This window comes from Macaca mulatta, chromosome 13 (genome assembly GCF_049350105.2).
Source record: "Macaca mulatta isolate MMU2019108-1 chromosome 13, T2T-MMU8v2.0, whole genome shotgun sequence".
Classification (NCBI taxonomy): Eukaryota; Metazoa; Chordata; class Mammalia; order Primates; family Cercopithecidae; genus Macaca; species Macaca mulatta.
The window spans coordinates 63,637,483-63,653,719 of NC_133418.1; the positions used below are offsets into that span (position 1 = coordinate 63,637,483).

At 38.3% G+C, this 16,237-nt stretch overlaps 1 protein-coding gene and 1 pseudogene across 4 annotated transcripts in view; both read right to left on the reverse strand.

Moving 5' to 3' along the window:
• Window positions 1-421: 421 nt before the first annotated feature.
• On the reverse strand, window positions 422-2,552 carry LOC106992969 (chromobox protein homolog 3 pseudogene; annotated as a pseudogene).
• A 7,307-nt stretch (window positions 2,553-9,859) lies between these two features.
• The window catches only part of SANBR (SANT and BTB domain regulator of CSR), a 57,920-nt gene continuing 51,542 nt past the window's right edge, over window positions 9,860-16,237 (reverse strand). For all 4 annotated transcript variants that reach the window (XR_013402769.1, XM_077959514.1, XM_002799259.4 and 1 more), the window contains 3 exons: window positions 15,946-16,034; window positions 12,854-12,945; window positions 9,860-12,015 (listed from right to left, as the gene is read on the reverse strand). Coding sequence is in view for 3 of the 4 variants with exons in the window: in XM_077959514.1 (XP_077815640.1) it covers window positions 11,979-12,015; window positions 12,854-12,945; window positions 15,946-16,034 (218 nt within the window). In the remaining variant the exon portion in view is untranslated. The remainder of the gene's footprint in view (window positions 12,016-12,853; window positions 12,946-15,945; window positions 16,035-16,237) is intronic.

Here is a 16,237-nt window from a genome sequence, read left to right on the forward strand (position 1 = left end):
GCTTTTAATTGCTATTCTTTTTCCAGTGTCTTAAGGTGGAAGGTTAAGTGCTTGATTTGAAATCTTTCTTCATGGCTGGGCGTGGTGGCTCATGCCTATAATCTTAGCACTTATGGAGGCAAAGGCAGGCAGATCACTTGAGGCCAGGAGTTCAAGACCAGCCTGGGTAACATGGTGAAGCCTCAACTATACTAAAAATACAAAAATTAGCCAAGCATGGTGGCACATGCCTATAATCCCAGCTACTTGGGAGGCTGAGGCATGAGAATTGCTTGTGCCCGGGAGGTGGAGGTTGCAGTGAGCTGAGATCACGCCACTGCACTCCAGCCTAGGCAACAGAATGAGACTCTGTCTCAAAAACAAACAAACAAAAAACAAACCAAAAAACTTTCTTATTTTTTATTGTGTATATTTAAGGTATACATGATATAACATACACATATACAGTAAAATGGTTACTATAGTGGAACAAATGAACATATATATCCATCATCCTTACATAGTTATACATTTTCCTCTCTGTGGGCAGGAACAGCTATAAGCTACTCATTTAGCAAAAATCCCTAATAAAATACTCTATTACTAACTATAGTCTTCATGTTGTATATTAGATCTTTTTTTTTTTGCATAAAGGAATATAAAACTATTTATTAACCACTGGTTCACCAGTATTTACAATCAAGTAAACAATATACAGTTGGATAACACTCTGATTACTACAAAGTTGTTCTTCCTGGCTTTTGTTGAACTAGTAAAGCAAATAACTGAAGATTGAGCCTACATGTAAGGAATCAGTTGGGGTAAAGAAAAAACATGCAGGTCAATAGGTCAGCTTACAAAAGGTTGTTCACACATTTACGGCAGCAGGTCCTCAACTGCCAACATTTCTAACCATCTGATTAGGTTTATATAAGCCAAGTCTTACATATTCCATTCATCATTACCTTTTAGTCAATGTAGCAACAGGGATTTCAACATTTTGTTAAGGAATGGCTCACTAGGGAAATTTTTAAATTTTCATTTAACTTAGTTTTGTTCAGCTAGTTAAAACACACTAGCATTTGTCTAGTGTCTTCATCTGGATGAGAAAACCTGCTGCGATGGCAGTGATAAAATCTTTCCTTTTAGGAAATTTGCAAATAAACCACTGCAATTATAGATACTTTAAAATTATCCAATTTAAATTGTCCTATTTAGAATTACTTATTTCCCTTGAAATGTATGGCTTCAGGAAAATTTTCAATTTAACTTGAAGTGATTATTTCTTATTTTGCTTGGAATAATGGCATCTCAGAAACATGGGTTTACCTGTGATTTTTTGTTTGGGTGAATGCTTAAAAACAAAGAAAAATTTACATATGCATTTTATGGATACACACACACATAAAAAAAGACATGTTAAAAACCTAAAATGGTCCTTAGGCTTATAAGAACACAAGTTTTGATTGAGTAATGACTATGGACATTTCCCCCAAAATTTAGAAAAGCTGTTCTTTAATGAAGAGGAAATAATATACCATGGTATCAAATGTTCTTTTCTGATAAAAGAAGCAACTACAGAAAGCTTTTATTTATTTGTTCAAAGTAACCAGTGCTATGGATGCAAAAAACCCCCCAACAACTCTTCCAATGCAACTTTCAGAACAAACATATCAAACTTGATTTTCATTAGGATGCAGTTATTTCATCACACTAGTAAATCAAAATCCAAGACCCAAATTATATATATATATATAAATATATATAAAAAAACAATGTGAACAATTATTGAGCTTCATCTTCTGGACAAGAAGGCCAAGTTAGTCTCTCTTCATAAAAAGCAATTACAATTTGAAGACACTTCATATTTGCCTCTTTCGCCAGCACCAAGACTGCCTCATCTGAATCTTTCCATTTCATAAGAAACATCAATTCTCCACTGCTGTCTGTGGCACCAATTATTCTTTCAGGATCAAGACCTCTGGCAAATCCTCTTGGTTTGTCAGCAGCATCTCTTTTCTTCTTTGATTTGCTGTCATCAGATTCACTATCAGATAAAGATTTTCTTTTTGTACCATCTTTTTCTTTGCCAGCTTTCTGAGAGTTAACAAATGCTTCAATCAACTCTGGACAATCTAAATTTTCTTCAGGTTCCCAAGTATTGTCAGCATCTGTAAATCCCTTCCACTTCAGGAAATACTCCACTTTCCCATTCACTACACATCGATCTAGTACTTTTTCCACCACAAATTCTTCCGGCTCTGCCTCTTCAACTTTTTTACTCTTCCTATTGTTTTTTTCCTATTTTTTGAAATGTAGTTTTATTGCAGGCCATTTTTTTTTTTTTTTTTTTTTTTTTTTTTTTTTTGAGACGGAGTCTCGCTCTGTCGCCCAGGCTGGAGTGCAGTGGCGCGATCTCGGCTCACTGCAAGCTCCGCCTCCCGGGTTCACGCCATTCTCCTGCCTCAGCCTCCCGAGTAGCTGGGACTACAGGCACCCACAACCGCGCCCGGCTAATTTTTTGTATTTTTAGTAGAGACGGGGTTTCACTGTGGTCTCGATCTCCTGACCTTGTGATCCGCCCGCCTTGGCCTCCCAAAGTGCTGGGATTACAGGCGTGAGCCACCGCGCCCGGCCTGCAGGCCATTTTTTATTGCAGACGTGAAGAGCTATTATTCACCACCTCCGAGCTGCTCCAGGTCGTGGGTCTGCAGCGTCTCCGGCCCTGCATGCCTACAGCTCAAGCCTGTATATTAGATCTTTAAACCTGTTTATCCTACATTATTTCTTCCTGTTTATTTAAGCATTTACAGTTACAAATTTCTCTCTAGGCACTGCTTTAGCTACATCCCATATGTTTTGGTATGTTGTCTTTCTTTTCATTTATCTCAAAATATTTCCTAATTTCCCTTGTGATTTCTTCCTTCACCCATTAGTTACTCAGTAGTATGTTAACTTCCACATATCTGTGGATTTCTCAGATTTCCTTGTTCTTTCTCTTTCTTTTTTTGAGACAGGGTCTTGCTCTGTTGCCCACGTTAGAGTGCAGTGGTTTGAACATGGCTCACTGCAGCCTTGATCTCCTAAGTCAAGCAATTCTCCCACCTAAACCTCCCGAGTAGCTGGGACTACAGGCATGTGCCACTGTACCCGGCTAATTAAAAATAAATTGTTGTAGAGATGGGGGTCACATCATGTTGCCCACGCTGGTCCCAAACTGCTGGGCTCAAGTGATTCTCCAGACTTGGCCTCTCAGTGCTGCAATTACTGATGTGTGCCACCACACCAGCCTCTAATTTCTATTGTGGTTATCGTATATTATTTTTAATTCCTTTGTGTTTAGAGAACATACTTTGTATTATTTCTTTCCTTTAAAATGTATTGGGTCTTGTATTATGGCTTAGCACATGGTCTATCCAGGAGAATGTTCCATATGCACTGGAGAAACATGTATATTCTGCTCTTGTTGAGTGGAGTGTCTATAGATGTCTGTTGGTTTCGTTGGTTTATAGTGTTGTTCAAGTCATCTGTTTCCTTGTCAATCTTCTGCCTTATTGGTCTATCCATTATTGAAAGCCCATTCTTGTTGAATTGTGTTATTTCCCCTTTCAGTTCTGGCAGTTTATACTTTATGAATTTTGGTGCTTTTGGTTCACATATGGTTATAATTGTTGTATCTTCCTGATGGAGTGACCCTTTTATTATAAAATGTCCCTCTTTATTTCTAATAATTTTTTGAAGCCTATTTTGTATAACCACTCCTGCTTATAGTTGCTGTTTGCATGTTATATAATTTTTTATCCTTTTACTTTTAATCCATCTGTGTCCTTGAATTTAAAGTCTGTCTCCCATATACTGCGTTTAGTTGGGATTTTGTTTTCTTATCTAGTCTGATGTTCTCTGCCTTTTGATGGATAACATATTCACATTTAATGCTATTATTTATATAGCTGGATTTACTTTTGCTGGTTTACTTTTTGCTTTCTCCATGCCTCCTATGTTTTCTGTTTCTTTATTCCTCTTTTCCTTTCTTTTGCATTAAGTAAATATTTTCTGATGTAACATTAATTTTTAAATGATTTTTTACTATATATTTTTTGAATTGTTTCCTCAGTTGTTGCTCCAGGGCTTACCATACATACATGTTAACATCAGAATCTGCTTCACATTTACAATTCCAAAGAGATATAGAAACATTATTCGTATATAGCTCCATTCCCTGTTTCCTCTTGTGGTATTGTTATACATCTCTATATATGTTACAAACCCCGTAATATATTGCTATAATTATTACTTTACTTTTATACCTTTTTAAAAAGCTGAGGGAAGAAAATGGAGAAAAAAATATACTTACAGCTTTTGTTGCATTGGCCTATAAATATATATTTATAGCTTTTATTGTATCAAATTTATTTCTCATTTCTGGTTCTCTTCATTTGTTCCTGTATTACCACTGGGAGTCATTTCCTTAGTCCAATATAGCTTTGCTCCCATCCACCTCTTTTGTGCTGTTATTGGCAAATACATCACATTTCTTTGGTATAGTCCCAACAATAAAATTATATACATATTCAATTGCTTTTTAAAATTAGTTAAGAAAATAAATATGCATGCCATCTTTACTAATGCTTTTGTGTATTAGTATCTAGAGTCACTTGTTTCAGCCTCAATAACTTTTTTTTTTTTTTTTTTTTTTGAGGTGGAGTTTCACTGTTGTTGCCCAGGCTGGAGTGCAATGCCACGATCTCGGTTCACTGCAACCTCTGCCTCCCAGGTTCAAGTGATTCTCTTGCCTCAGCCTCCCGAGTAGCTGGGATTACAGGTGCCTGCCACCACACCCAGCTAATTTTTGTATTTTTAGTAGAGATGCAGTTTCACCATGTTGGCCAGGCTGGTCTCAAACTCCTGACCTCAGGTGATCCACCTGCCTCGGCTTCCCAAAGTGCTGGGATTATACGTATGAGTCACTGTGCCTGGCCACCTAAATAACTTTCTTTTAGTATTTTTTGTACAGTGGGTCTGATAGCAATGAATTATCTCAATTTTTGTTTATCTAGGAATCTCTTCATTTTGTCTTCATATTTGAAAGACAATTTTTGCTGAATGTAGGATTTTTAGTTGACAGATTTTCTTTGAGCACTTTGAATGTTATCCCGCTGCCTTCTCCTTCTCCTTCATTTTAGGACAGGATCTCCCTCTGTCTCCCATGCTGGAGTACAGTGGTGTGATCATAGCTCACTGCAGCCTCCAACTCCTGGGCTCAAGTGATCCTCCCACCTAAGCCTCCCAAGTAGCTGGAATTACAGGTGTGTGCCACTATGTCTGGCTATTTAAAAAATTCATTTGTAAGGCCGGGTGTGGTGGCTCACGCCTGTAATCCCAGCACTTTGGGAGGCCAAGGCGGATGGATCACCTGAGGTCAGGAGTTCGAGACCAGCCTGACCAACATGGCGAAACTCCATCTCTACTAAAAATACAAAATATTAGTTGGGTGTGGTGGCCTGTAATCCCAGTTACTTGGAAGGCTGAGGCAGGAGAATCACTTGAACCTGGGAGGTGGAGGTTGCAGTGAGCTGAAATTACACCACTGTACTCCAGCCTGGGTGAAAAGAGCAAAACTCCATCTCAAAAAACAAACAAACAAACAAACAAACAAAAAAACCCCAAACAATTACTTGTAGAGGTCTCCCTGTGTTGGCCAGGCTGGTCTTGAACTCTTAGCTTCAGGCAATCCTCCCTCCTTGGCCTGAGCCACTGTGCCTGGGCTGTTATCCACTGCATTCTGTTCTCCACTGCCTCTGATAAGAAGTCAGCTGTTGATCTTATTGGGGTTCTCTTGTAAGGAAGGATTTTTCTTTTTTTTCCTTTGAGACAGAATCTCGCTGTGTCACCCAGGCTGGGGTGCAGTGGTGTGATCTTGGCTCACTGCAACCTCCACCTCCTGGGTTCAAGCAATTCTCCTGCCTAAACCTCCCGAGTAGCTGGGACTACAGGCGCATGCCACCATGTCCAGCTAATTTTTTGTAGTTTTAGTAGAGATGGGGTTTCACCATGTTAGCTAGGATGGTTTCAATCTCCTGACCTCGTGATCTGCCCGGCTCGGCCTCCCAAAGTGCTGGGATTACAGGTGTGAGCCACTGTGCCCAACCATAAGTAAGGATTTTTCTCTTGCTTCTTCAAGCTTTTCTTTGTCCTTGACCATTTTTTACTATAATGTGTGTTTGTGGATATCTCTGCATTTAACCTCTTAGAGTTTGTTGAGCTTCTTGTATGTGTAAAGTTTTCCATCAGATTTGGAAAGTTTTCAGCCCCTATTTATTTAAATATTTTTTTTCTCTTCTTTTCTCTCGCTCCTCTCCTTTTGGAACTTCCATTAGATGTATGTTAGCAAGCTTAATGATGTCTCATATTTCTCTGAGGCTCTGTTCATTTTTCTTCATTCTTTTTTTCCGTTTATAATTTTATTTTTAGACAAAGAAAAAAGTGGGAAAAGGTGGGAAAATATAAGGATGGAAAACAATTACCTAATCACTTTGGTGAGCTTATGAGATGCTCATAATTCCATAGCATCTTCACCATAAAATGCTGCAGTGGTTACTTATTATCCAAGTGTTCATGTTTAATATACTGTTGAGATAAAAGGGTAGCCATCAGGTCAGCTTACTTAACTTTCTATCCTGCTCAGAACTTGAAGCTGCCCAGATTTCAGCAGAATTCACCTGGACTCATGTCTACATCAAACTAATCTAGTATAACTTTCTATAGGTGACAGACTGATCTCGAGAACCCATGACAAGGTATTTGTGACAAGGCCTCTATCTGCTGCAACTCCAACAGATACAGATTACGATGATGCCAGGCTGAGGACAGTCCAGATCCTGGAGATACCACCCAAAAACATGAACTCCAGAGGAAAGGTTTTTGGTGCCAGCTGCTCCAATCACTGTTCTAGGCACTGGGGACATAGCAGTAGTCAAGAAGACCAGGTCTCTGTTCTGGTGTTCACATTTTATCATGGGATACAGATTGCAAAACCAACAAATAAAGGAAGGAAAGTATCAGAGTAATAATGTCAGGTATGCACAGAAATAAACTATGAGGTGATGAGAGTGACTTGGATGGATATTTTATACTAAGCACACAGGAAATACCTCCTGTGAGGAAGTAACATCTAAACTAAAACCTGAATTATAACAGCCTTCTAGACAGCGGGAATGGCTAATGTCAAGGAATGGAAAGGTGGGAATGACTTACTACATTCCAACGTAGTAATTAAGAGGGAAAATGAAGTCTGAGAGGCAGCCAGGGGCTAGGCCATGTAGGACTAGTGTAGGTTGGGATGGTTTTTTTTTTTTTTTTTTTTTTTTTGAGACAGTGGCACGATCTCAGGTCACGGCAACCTCCACCTCCCGGGTTCAAGTAATTCTCCTGCTGCAGCCTCCTGAGTAGTTGGGATTGCAAGCACCCACCACCATTTCCAGCTAATTTTTCTATTTTTTAGTAGAGATGGGGTTTTGCCATGTTGGTCAGGCTGGTCTCAAACTCCTGACCTCAAGTGATCTGCCCATCTTGGCCTCCCAAAGTGCTGGGATTATAGGCGTGAGCAGCTGCGTCCAGCCCGAAGGTTGGATTTTATTCTAGGTTTGATGGGATGGTATTAGTGTTAAGCAGGGGAGTGATGTGATCTGAGTCACACTGAAAAATCACGAAAGTTGTTTTGTGCACAACAAGTTATACAGAGGTTGAAATGGAAGCTGAGGAATTACTTACGAGGCATTTGTAGCACTTCATGCAAAAGATGTTAATAACTGGGGGTGGTGATAGTGGAGATAGAGAGAAGCAAATGGATGTGCAGTAGGTATGGGACTAGCTGATAAATTGAATGCCAGGTGTGAAGAAAAGAGAAGAGTAAGGAATACTTTCTAGATATTTGCCTTGTGCACTTCGGTAGGCAATAATGCCATTTACTGAACTGGAAAAGAATGGGTTTGAATAAGCAGGGAGTTTAGGGGCAGGAATGGGAAGGGATATCACAAGTTCTGTTTTGATTATGTTAATTAAGTTGGAGATACCTACTGGTACTCCAAGTACAAATGTTAAGCAGACAGTTGAATAAACTAGTCTAGAACTACAGAAAGCGTGCTGCAGTTACCTGCTTTCAGTCTGAAGAAGCTGCCAGTGAGGCAGGAGGCCTCTAAGAGAAAATTTTCAGGCAACCCAAGGGAAAACTATTTCAAGAAGGTGTTGGAATGTATTGATAAGCCCAGGTTCCAACCCCAGTATGTAGTTTACTTTGCCTCGCTGAACATTCTTTTCCACCTGTAAAATGGGATAATGCTCAATTTTTTTGGGGGGGAGGTTGTGAGGTTAAAGAAGATAAAGAATATATCAGGAGCATGATCTCAGCATATCCAAAGCATTCAACAAATAGCAACTACTAGGACCATCACCTTCAGTTTGCTAAGAATTGGCTGTGTTCATAAACAAATAGTAAGAACCAAACTGGCTATATTTTCTCAAGGAAAGATACATCTTAGAAAGAGAGCTGCTATTAGACTTCGCTATGGCCTTCACTTATTGTCCTTCAGTTGAAGCCTCTTTGAAAACAGCATAGCTCCCTACCACATACTTCCCTACCACGTATCAGGAAACAGTATTCTTTACCTAGCTCTTTCTACGAATGCCACTTACTTTGCCTAAATAAGATAAGACATTTAATACGATTTTCTTTTAAATCTCAAATGATGCCATAGAAACCATGAAAGTATTAGGTGCCTCCCTTCTTGCACTAAATACATACACGCACACACATACACAGTCTTAGCAACTGAAGTTACAGGAAAGGGGATATGAAACTCTCAAAGAATTTAGGGTACCTTCCACATATTAACATAACAATGCAACAATAATAGCAAACCTTTATGGAGGGCTTACTATAGGCCAGAAAGTACTGTGCTAGTTGTTTTAGATCTATTAACTCATTTAATTGCCCCAAAATCTTAAAAGGGTGGAATAATATTATTCTTGTACCATCTTCCCCAATAGATCAGCTTTAAATAAGAGACAGAGAGTTAGCCTATTAGAATTAAACTGGATAGGTATCCCAGTCCTGGGAGGTGTGACATAGTTGCTCAGTGAATAGCTGAAAGTTGGCTGCAGAATTAATTCCAGGAATTAAAGACAAAATCCATTTTTTTGGTTTGTTTTTATATTATAACGTGCCTTTAGTAGACGAGCTTGACAGAGTTTCAGCCTCAGCTTCCAAAGCAATAAGCACATCTCACTGTAGCTGGCTGAGTATTGTGAAGAAGGAAAGTAACAAATAAATGCAATTGTGTACAATCAGCATTGTTATCAGATCATCTTTTCTGAAGTATTTTATCCCTTAAATGTTTGGTAAATCTTTACCAGCATAACCTCATTTAAAATAATCTTTTTTTTTTTTTTTTTTTTTTAAGACAGGGTCTTGCTCTGCTGCACAGGTTGGAGTGCAGTGGCACAATCATGGCTCACTGAAGCCTTGAACTCCCAGGTTCAAGCATTTCTTCCACCTCAGCCTCCCTAATACCTGGGACCACAGGTGCATGCCACCATGCCAGGTTAATTTTTTCAATTTTTATTTTTGTAGAGACGAGGTCTCACTATGTTACCCAGGCCGATCTTGAACTCCTGGGCTCAAGCAATCCTCCTGCCTTGGCCTCCAAAAGTGCTGGGATTGCAGAAGTGAGTCACTGTGCCTGGCCTAAAATAATCTTAAAACTTAAAAATTTCACCTTGTAGCAGAGATAACTTTCCATGAAAACTTGTGGAATCTAGAGCCACTCTGGACTTTTTTTCTGAGAAGATGGAATAATTCAGATAAATAGACTTTCCAAACAACTTTTGTCATTAACATTTATTTCGATTAAAGAAATGTGAATCCAGGATTAATGTAAGGTGAAATATTGAAGTATCTGGCAAAAGAAATGCTATTAAGAGTTTAAGTAAAATGTTTGTGGTACCTGTGCTATGTATAACAGACAAACATTAACAAAATAAAAAACACATTCATTTTTTTTTTTAATTGAAATGGAGTCTCACTCTGTCACCCAGGCTAGGAGAGCAGCGGCATGATCTCGGCTCACTGCAACCTCTGCCGCCCGGGTTCAAACAATTCTTGTGCCTCAGCCTCCTGAGTAGCTGGGACTATAGGTGTGTGCCACCACGCCCTGCTAATCTTTTTGTATTTTTAGTAGAGATGGGGTTTCGCCATGTTGGCCAGGCTGGTCTCAAAGTCCTGACCTCAGGTGATCCGCCCGCCTCGGCCTCCCAAAGTGCTGGGATTACTGGCATGAGCCACTGCACCTGGCCAAAAGCATTCTGAAAAGAATCAAATTCTGATAAATTCTGGTTTGTAAAATCAATTCAGTGGTACAGTCCCCTCAGGGGAGAAGCAGTTTGCCTTTTTACCATCAGTTAAAAATTGAAAGAGCATATGTATTTTTTCCTTATCTAGTGACCATTACAGCACTGTTTACATGTACAAACCCAAATCCTTTTAACAGAAAACACAGTAAGCTACAAAAAAACTCTGGTGTTTAACAGAGTACTTACATATAATATGTACTACAAGACATTTTCTTTAGAAAATAAAAGTCTATTTCCACAGTATCAAACAATCGAAACAAATATAAACTGGAACAAAATTTCCAAGCAGCAGTTCAAAAACCTTGGCAAAGCCAAGATTATCAAATAACATCTAGCTTCATTTATCAACTAAAAGACTCACTAAAAAGAATGATTTCTGTACGTGTAAACTGAGTGTAACACTTCAACATTTCAATGGAAATTGCTCTTTTGTCACACATTAAAGTCTGTTCTCTGAATAATTTGAAGAAATGTCAATTATAAGGCAAATTAAGACTTAAAAAAATAGAAACAGTGCATCTTAAAGTTTTTCAGAGACCTACATATAATTTACAAACACATCATTTATTATATGATTATAGTTTGGAACAAATTTTCCCTGAGCACTCTTTCTGCCTGGTTAGAAAAATTTAAACATGATTTATAAAATAGAATTTTATTTTGATTTTTCTTGAATATATGCAATTTTTCGCCCATCTATTGTATTTGGAAAATTTTAGACATCTCGAACTAGCAAGTATAACTGTTTTAAGTAGTTATTTGAATGGTTATAGAAATATGGTTGGGTTTTAGAGCCCTGAGAACTGTATAGTGGGTGTCTCATACAACAGAAATGATTTACTATCCTAAAACTATCAATGGTTATTTTACCAAATTCAGAATGCCACTAGTTTCACAGAGAACAGAGGTAATAATCAGTAATTCCAGCTCAGATGATCAATAGAAAAGCATTAAAAACTGAAAGAAAAAAAAAGTTGGATTAACATTGTACTTTCCATGATATAATGCTGAAAAAAATTAACCCTTCTGCCCAACACAGTACTGAAATACCTTACCCTGAAACTTTATCTAATGCAGTCTTGAGACCTGTCACTCCTTAACATTCATGCAGACTTAAAATTAGCATCATTGGGAATTTCATCACACAAACTGCAGTTCTCAATGCTATCTCAAGATTTACAGCTCCAAAGACATACTACAATCAGCACACATGCATGGTAACACTACCAGTTGTGTTCCCCTAACTTTTAAGGTCTTAAAAAAACTTAGCTACCTGACAGTTTAGGCCTCTTCTTTTTCAAATAAATAAAGGAAAACACTGGGCATCTCAACTATGCAGATTTGTAAATAATTGCTCTCTACATAGCCTAGAATCATACTAAAAGAAAATCAGATTTTAAAAGTTTCGTATTTACAATTAGATTTTCATAAAACCTAACTATATGTTTCTTTTAGCATTATGATTTATGTGTATTAAAATAATAATAACATAAAACAGTTGGAAGTCATTGTTCTGAAGATCTTCAAGAAGTGAGCAATTTCAGATGTCCAGGAGTGTGCCTTCTCTCTTTTTACTTATATTTTAAGGTGCTTTATGCAGGACGCCCTTGACCAAAACGACTTTTAGACCTAGATTTTTTAAACAGAAAAGGAGGTCAGAGTTGCTTCTAAAACAATAGGAAGTTGGTGCTCCTTTAGATTATGCTGACTTGGCAACATCAAGGTTTAATAAATCTTCTTGCAGCTCTGTAATCCACTTTCTAAAACTCTTAAAGGAAGATGTATTTTTGGAATTCAGATTTGTTCTTTCTCAGAGATAATATGTTATGTACGTTGTATATAATGGATCTGGAGCAGTGCCCCATAATCAAATGTAAGTGGGATGAATAAAAAATATAAATGGTATCACAGCAGCTCAGTGCAAGTTTGAATTGCTACAAATGTATGAAAACAACTTTTAGCTTTTTGAACTTTCTGCATTTCAGAATTATAGATAAGGAATTAGAATCTGTAATATTAATGTTCAAATGTTCATCTCTAACAGAAAACTTGTGATGTAAAATGACACAAGACCCACCAGTTAGATTTTATTACGAGAAATAAAATATAAAGCAAGGAATGGTAAAGATTACAGTGATTTATACAAAGTATTAATATGTGATCTACAAACAGTACAAAAATTCTGCTACTTCACAGAGGCACTATAGCTTACATTTTTGTCAGGAGTTGGTTCAGAATGAAGCTAGTCCAACAAGCAGAAAACTTTAAAAATTCCACAAAGCTATACTTTCATTAGATTTTATCTTTTAAGTTAAAATCTGATTCTAATTAGTGCCTTGATAATATAATCACTGAAACAAAACATAAAACCAAACTCAAATTATATGTTTCTAGTGTTCATATGATTTATCTTAAAAAAATTCACTTCAAAGCCAGTGACACTCCAGTTTAGTTTATGCTGATTTACCTTGTGTTTTTCTCCGAGCTGCTTTGGCGTGCACTGACTGGCACCGAGGCCTTGATTTGTGCTTCCAACCTGGAATAAATACCTCCCGCAAACTGCAGAATAAAGAAGCAATACTGTTATCTTCACAGAATCAATAGAAGCTCTGCTTTATTAAAATGGGATTACTTTTTAATTTAGAAGTAATTCTATTTTGATTTTTTAAATCCAGTCTTTTTGAGGTTCAATTTACATAAAGAAAAATGTACCATTTTAGTGTACAGGTGTGGGTTTTGACAAATGCATACAGTTTTATAACTACTGTCACAATGAAGACATAGAAAATAGTCCTATCACCCCAAAGAAAATTCCCTTGTTCCCCTGTCAAGTCAATCTACCTACCACTACCAATTTCTGGCAACCATTTGTCTGTTTTCTATCCTTATAGTTTTGTATTTTCCAGAACATTATATAAGTAGAATCATATAGCATGCAGCCATTTGAACCCAGCTTCTTTCACGTATAGGAGATTCATCCATATTGATGTGTACATCAGAAATTTGTTCCTTTTTTTTTGGAGACAGCATCTCACTCTGTCAGCCAGGCTGGAGTGCAGTGGTGCGATCAAGGTTTACTGCAGCCCTGACCTCCTGGGTGATCCTCCTACCTCAGCCACCAGAGGAGCTGGGACCACAGGTGTGCACCACCATGCCCAACTAATTTCTTATTTTTTGTAGAAACAGGGTCTCCCTGTTTTGCCCAGGCTGGTCTTGAATTCCTGGGCTCAATGTTCTTTTTTTTTTTTTTGAGATGCAGTCTCACTCTGTTGTCCAAGTTAGAGTGCAGTGCACGATCTTGGCTCACTGCAACCTCCGCCTCCCTGGTTCAAGTGATTCTCTTCCCTCAGCCTCCTGAGTAGCTGGGATTACAGGCCTGCGCTACCACACCCAGCTAATTTTTGTATTTTTAGTAGAGACGAGGTTTCACCATGTTGGCCAGGATGGTCTCAATCTCTTGACCTTGTGATCTGCCCACCTTGGCCTCCCAAACTGCTGGGATAACAGGTCTGAGTCACTGCACCCAGTCCAATGTTCTTTTTATATGCACAGTTTGTTTTCCCATTTGCCAGGTAAAGGACATCATTTATAGTATTTCTAGTTTTTAGCAATTATGAATAAAACTATTATAAAAACGTGTGAATTGACCATTCCTTTTTGCATTTCTACTAGCTATATATGAGAGTTCCAGTTGCTCCACATCCTCATCAGCACTTGGTATGGGATTTTTCCTTTGGAGACAGGGTCTCGTTCTGTTGCCCAGGCAGGAGTGTAGTGGCGTGCTCTTGGCTCATTGCAACTTCTGCCTCCCAGGCTCAAGTGATCCTCCTACTTCAGCCTCACAAGTAGCTGGGACTACAGGCATCCACCACCACACCCGGCTAATTTTTGTATTATTTTTTTGTAGAGATAGGGTTTCATCATGTTGCCCAGGCTGGTCTCAAACTCCTGGGTTCAAGTGATCCTTCTACCTTGGCCTCCCAAAGTGCTGGGATTACAGGTGTGAGCCACTGTATCTGGCCTCATTTAGGTTTTAATTTACATTTTCCTAAGGACTAATGATGTTGTATCTCAGCACATCTAATGATATATGCTTATTTGGCATGGAAATCCTTTTTTTCATAGTGTCTGTTTACTCTTTTGCCCATTTATTTTTATTAGGTTTTTAAATTTTATTATTGAGTTTTGAGAGTTCTTTATAGATTCTGGATCACACCCCTTATCAGGTGTTTTACACATATTTTCTCATAGTTTATGGCTTGTCTTTTCATTGTTTAAATAGTATCTTTTGAAAGGTAGAAATTTTAAATGCTGATGAAGTCCAATTTTTCATTTATGGATCATGCTTTTGGTATTGTAGGCCAAGAAATATTTTCCTAAGGTCACGAAGATTTTCTCCTATGTTTCCTTTTAGAAGTTTTATAGGGAAGTAAATTTTTAAATACAAGAATTAGGGCAAGAGTATGGTACTTACATAATACCAATACTGATGATAATACATAATTGTCATGACTAAAATGTAATTCTATCAAGAATATAGGTGTTTCTTGTCACCATTTTCAGCAAGATAACATCTTATTTTAGAGATGACATCTAAGCACCACATGCAGAGTTGATGAAAATTGGTACTTTCAGATAGTCGCCCTCAGGAGTTAGCATTTGGTCAACAATGCACAGTTAACCTACTCTTGGTGTGATGACACATTTTCAGCAATGATGTATTTTATTATATGTGTTATAGATGACCTGTGGACCATGGATAATAAGACATGGTGGGAAACCTTTACGTGAATAAGCAGGCTAACTGGTACAGAATATTAAAAAATACATAATTGTGGCCAGGCATGATGGCTCATGCCTGTAATCCCAGCACTTTAGGAGGCTGAGGTGGGTGGATCATGAGGTCAAAAGCTCAAGACCAGCCTGGCCAACATGGTGAGACCCCATCTCTACTAAAAATGAAAAAATTATCTGGGCATAGTGGTGCACGCCTGTAGTCCCAGCTACTTGGGAGGCTGAGGCAGGAGAATCACTTGAACCTGGGAGGTAGAGGTTGCAGTGAGCCCAGATGGTGCCACTGCAAGTCTCAGTGAGCGAGACTCCGTCTCAAACAAACAAACAAACAAAAACACATATATTTGGCCAGGTGCGGTGGCTCATGCCTGTAATCCCAGCACTTTGGGAGGCCAAAGCGGGTGGATCACCTGAGGTCAGGAGTTTGAGACCAGCCTGACCAACACGGTGAAACCCTATCTCTACTAAATACAAAAAAATCAGCTGGGCATGGTAGCGCACGCCTGTAACCCAGCTATTTGGGAGGTTGAGGCAGGAGAATCGCTTGAACCCGGGAGGCGAAGGTTGCAGTGAGCCAAGATTGCACCACTGCATTCCAGCCTGGGCAACAAGACTGAAACTCCATCTCAAAGGAAAAACAAAAACAAAAACACATAAATTACTCTTTTAAAATTCTGCCTAAAACATCTTTATAATCCTAAGCTGAAAATAAAAGTAGGAAGGCATATTTTACACAAGTACAATATACTAGTACACAATTCTTACTTCTTTTGCTTCCTTTGACTTGACTCGGTCCAGATCCCCCAATCTCATTTTTATTAGGTGCCCTGTAATTTCAGACATTCGCCGCTGATCTGAAGGGAAAAAAACAGTACACTTTACTTTTTGTAAGGATGATATATAACTTTTTATTTCTCAAAAAAGACTGTAATCACCAAGGGTTTATGAAAATATCTTTTGATACTATTTTACAGATACATACATCTATTTGTGAAGAATTTAAGTTAGCAAGTGGCAAATGACTCATTTGTGGATAATTGTGCTGCTTTTTAGATTA